At 33.6% G+C, this 4,149-nt stretch overlaps 1 protein-coding gene across 1 annotated transcript in view; it reads left to right on the top strand.

Moving 5' to 3' along the window:
* Positions 1-794: 794 nt before the first annotated feature.
* PRKCQ (protein kinase C theta) overlaps positions 795-4,149 on the top strand; it is a gene marked incomplete at its 5' end in the record, with an annotated part of 12,681 nt that continues 9,326 nt past the window's right edge. The window contains 4 exon segments of the mRNA XM_072401871.1: positions 795-865; positions 1,615-1,717; positions 2,177-2,349; positions 3,862-4,035. Coding sequence (XP_072257972.1) covers positions 795-865; positions 1,615-1,717; positions 2,177-2,349; positions 3,862-4,035 — 521 coding nt within the window.

Here is a 4,149-nt window from a genome sequence, read left to right as displayed (position 1 = left end):
AACTATACATTAAAGACTTATTTATGTGTTGGTTTTTTAATGACGATTACTTACACTGTATATAAAACTGCACACAAACATTTTTACCTAATGATACATTGTATGTATTTTTCATTTGTCCAGGGGGCTTAACAAGCAAGGATATCAATGTCAACGTAAGAATTTTTCAAATGTTTATTTTTTTTAACTTTTAGGAATAATGAATACATCTATAATTTTTTTTTTTTTTTTTACAATTAATAGAGTGCAATGCTGCCATTCATAAAAACTGCATTGATAAAGTTATTGCTAAGTGCACTGGATCGGCAGTCAACAGCAAAGAAACAGTGGTAAGTGTTAATGTATATGAATAAGCCTCTGCATTATCTGTGCTCTTTCAGTTACAGTAATACTGCAACTATAAATTACCTCTGTGCTTGTGACCCCTCCATGTACTAACATGGAGAATTCCACCCTCTCACACAGCTTATTTTACCCAAATCAGCTTCCACATAGTGAACGATATCCATAAAATACAATGAATCACTATAAATAACTATGTATTCTGCCAAACTCTGGTAGAACTCTACTCAAATACTGTTTGTAAAAGGGATTGTCGAAGGTGTGGGCCTTCATTATTTATTACAGAGTTGTCTCTCAAATGATTCTAGAATCTATGATTCTAATTATCTATGGCTTGTAACATTCTAGGACTTAATTTAGTTCTAGTTTTTAACATTATAGTTCTTAAATTGATATCATCGCATTTTGTGATGATTTAGGACAAAATGCTGGCGAACTGATTCTTATTCTAGTAGCAAACCTATGTGGGGTCAATCAGAAGTTGATGGCAGAAGCTTTGGCCATGATAGAGAGTACACAACAGGTACATTTTTGTTGTTTTTTTTTTTTTTCTTTTACACACTCTAACATTTAGCCAAACTTGTAAAAGTGTAATTATACCTCTCACTCCTAACCCTTATCCTAAAGTAATGTTTAAAGTAAATTCATACTAACAATACTTTATTCCTAAATCTTAACCCAACATTTAACCTTCTAAGTACAACTTCAGGCTCCCCTTTCTCCACCCCCCAACCCTCAAGTGTAAAAGTAACTTTGCCACTAAATATAACCACTTGGATACAAAAGTATCACCTTTTACCTGCACATAGATCTTTGATAAAAGCTGTGGTGAGAACTTGGCACTGGGAGCAATGATTCATATTAGTAAGGTTCATAAGTAAAACATGAAACATTAAAAAATGAAGCCTGTTCCCCAGAGACACCAATTAATGCTCCTCTTGCTCCAAAAAATAAAAGTGGCATATACCTGGTTGGTATGGGCAACACATTTTAGGTCCACTTGTAGCTCATTTTTGATATTTCCATAGCGAATTAAGTAGAATATCTCAATAATAGTAATATTTGCTACATTTATTTTGAATAAATCTTCTGTATTAATATGAGCACTGTTATAGTTTGCACAGTCACTTCCAGTGGCTTCAGAATAAACTAAGATGTGAAATGTTTATTACAACTTACCTCTAAGACATCATGACATGGACAACATTAATTATGGCAAACAAGTTTGCTGCATATTTGATATGCTTCTAGTGACCTTTTTTCTGATTCCAGGATAGGAGGCAAAGAGAAACTGAACAAATTTACAGACTAGGTCCACTTGAAGTTGGTCACAAAAAAACAGAAGAAAAGCCTCCTTTAGTTTCTACGAGGAAAGGTATGTGACATATATTGAATGTTTTAGCTAGGATGATGCCAGGGTCATTAGGGTCCAAACTTAGTTTAACAAATCCAAGAAATACATTACAATATTCCTTCAAAGTTCTTAAATTTATTTTTTTTGGAATTGAAGTGTATTTGCCATTATTTTATAAATATATTTGTTAGGGTAAGTAGCTCATAGATTGTCAAAAATGGTGTTTAGCCTTGCCTTACTCTCAAACATGTAAACACCAAAAAAAAAAAAAACATTTTTCACACAATGTTACAATAGAATACCAATTTAAATAGTTTAAGAACATTGACAGCCTAAAACGGCAAAGATAGTAACCGATAGTTCGACAAAAGAGAACGGTAGTTACAGATATGTAAGTGTAATGCTACTTATAAAAGTTTCATCCTGTATTCAGTATTGAAATAATGAGAATTATGCTTATCTTTACTCTGCAAAATATAGAGCCGCAAGGCATTTCCTGGGAGTCCCCAGTGGAAGAAGTCAAATGTCAGGAAACTACAGCTGAGGCTAAGGCAGAGACTATAAGTATAGAAGAGGAGACATCCAGCCAAATTGAATTGACGTTCAATGACTTTATTCTGCATAAAATGCTTGGAAAAGGAAGTTTTGGAAAGGTAAATTAGTGTCTGCTTTTTCTAAGTACTATTTCTCAATTCTATTATCTGTTAATATTACATAGTAAGAGACACCATTCACATAGCTTTTCTATGTAGATGTTGTTGACTAAATAGTAAATTCTGATTTCATATCTACTGGGGGTAGTGCAACTGCCATTAGAAATGAGCCAGGCAAAAACGATTGTGTATGGAGGTTACAAGAGTCCCAATAGATGGCTCCAAACCATCAATTCTAAAAACTGGTCAAGAATGTACATAGCTTAAAAAAATAGAGGTTTATTTGTTCATTCTTTACTGTGTAGTAATATTTCCTACTCAGTAGAGGTGAATAGAGCTATAATATAAATCACACCAGAAACTTGTGAATACCAGAAATATTAAATAGCAACATTATTTGAGCACCCAAGAATTAACATTTTGAGAATAGTAAACATTATGCAGAATGTTTATGTCAGCTTTAAAACTTCACTTGTTCCTGTGTTATTACATGGAATGCCATGATATATAGGCCCTTATTTAATAAAGCTCTCCAAGCCTGGAGAGAATACACTTTGATCAGTGAAGTTGGGTGATCCAGCAAACCTGGAATGGATCTGGTCCAGGATTCAAAACACATGCTAGCAAATAGCAAATTATTTTAGGAAATCCATTCCAGGTTTTCTAGATCACCCTGCTTCACTGAAGAAAGTGTATTCTCTCCAGCCTTGGAGAGCTTTAGTAAATCAGGGCCATTCTGTCTATTTAGTAAATTATTTTAGTGTTTCCTTATTGCAAACATTATTAGTAATGAGAAAGGAAATGGTTGGAGGAGAAAATCACATATATAAAGTGACCTAGCTTCCTCTTTTTCCTTTCTGTTCTTAGTATTTGCTATATTAGTACTACTTACACAGAGTTACATTTGTTTTGTACAACCTATCAAAGGAAGATAAAAACAGTAGTGTTTTGTGTGAAACTAAAATTGTTTCAAGAAAAGGTTACTAGAATTGCTAAACATTTGTAAGGTAAGGTGGAACAATCACTTGCAGAAAATAGTAGAAACACAACTCCAAGGCTCTATTTAATCATATGTGAGTGTTAATGCATGAGTTGTGATACATTTTTATTCATGCTTGAAATGGGCCCTTAACAAGCCTTACTGTACTAAAAAATGGAGCACACCATACACATTCTTATGATACACTGAAGAACACATGCAATTCTACTAGGAATGCATAGTAATACAATACAAAACACATATACCATGCATTTTAGTACATACAATCACAATGTCCATTACTGTGTGGTAAAATCTGTGAAATAAAGAAGATACTATTTTATTTTAAATGCCCTGGATTCACTGGTTGCTTTGTAGTTTCTTTGTAATTGAAGTAGAAAAAAGCATCCGGAATTTGACTTTTAGAAGAAAACATATTCTAAAGGAAATACTTTCAGTGTTGCTGCAGTTGTATTAATTATTTATGAAATGGTCTATTTTTCACACAAGTAAATCTTGTACTTCTTTTTAAGGTTTTTCTTGCAGAGCTGAAGGGAACAGAACATTATTTTGCTATAAAAGTCCTAAAGAAAGATGTTGTGCTCATGGATGATGATGTTGAATGCACCATGGTGGAGAAAAGAGTTCTTTCTCTGGCTTGGGAACATCCTTTCCTGACACATCTTTACTGCACATTCCAGACAAAGGTAAGGATGTGAACAGGAGATGTCCTTATGTTCAGGACTTAGTACAGTAGATGCCATATTATCACTTATTTTCACTGGTTGTTTATAGCAGTGGTCCCCAACCTTTTGCAGCTC

This window comes from Pyxicephalus adspersus, chromosome 2, assembly GCF_032062135.1.
Source record: "Pyxicephalus adspersus chromosome 2, UCB_Pads_2.0, whole genome shotgun sequence".
Classification (NCBI taxonomy): domain Eukaryota; kingdom Metazoa; phylum Chordata; class Amphibia; order Anura; family Pyxicephalidae; genus Pyxicephalus; species Pyxicephalus adspersus.
This window is presented reverse-complemented; position numbering and strand designations above follow the sequence as displayed.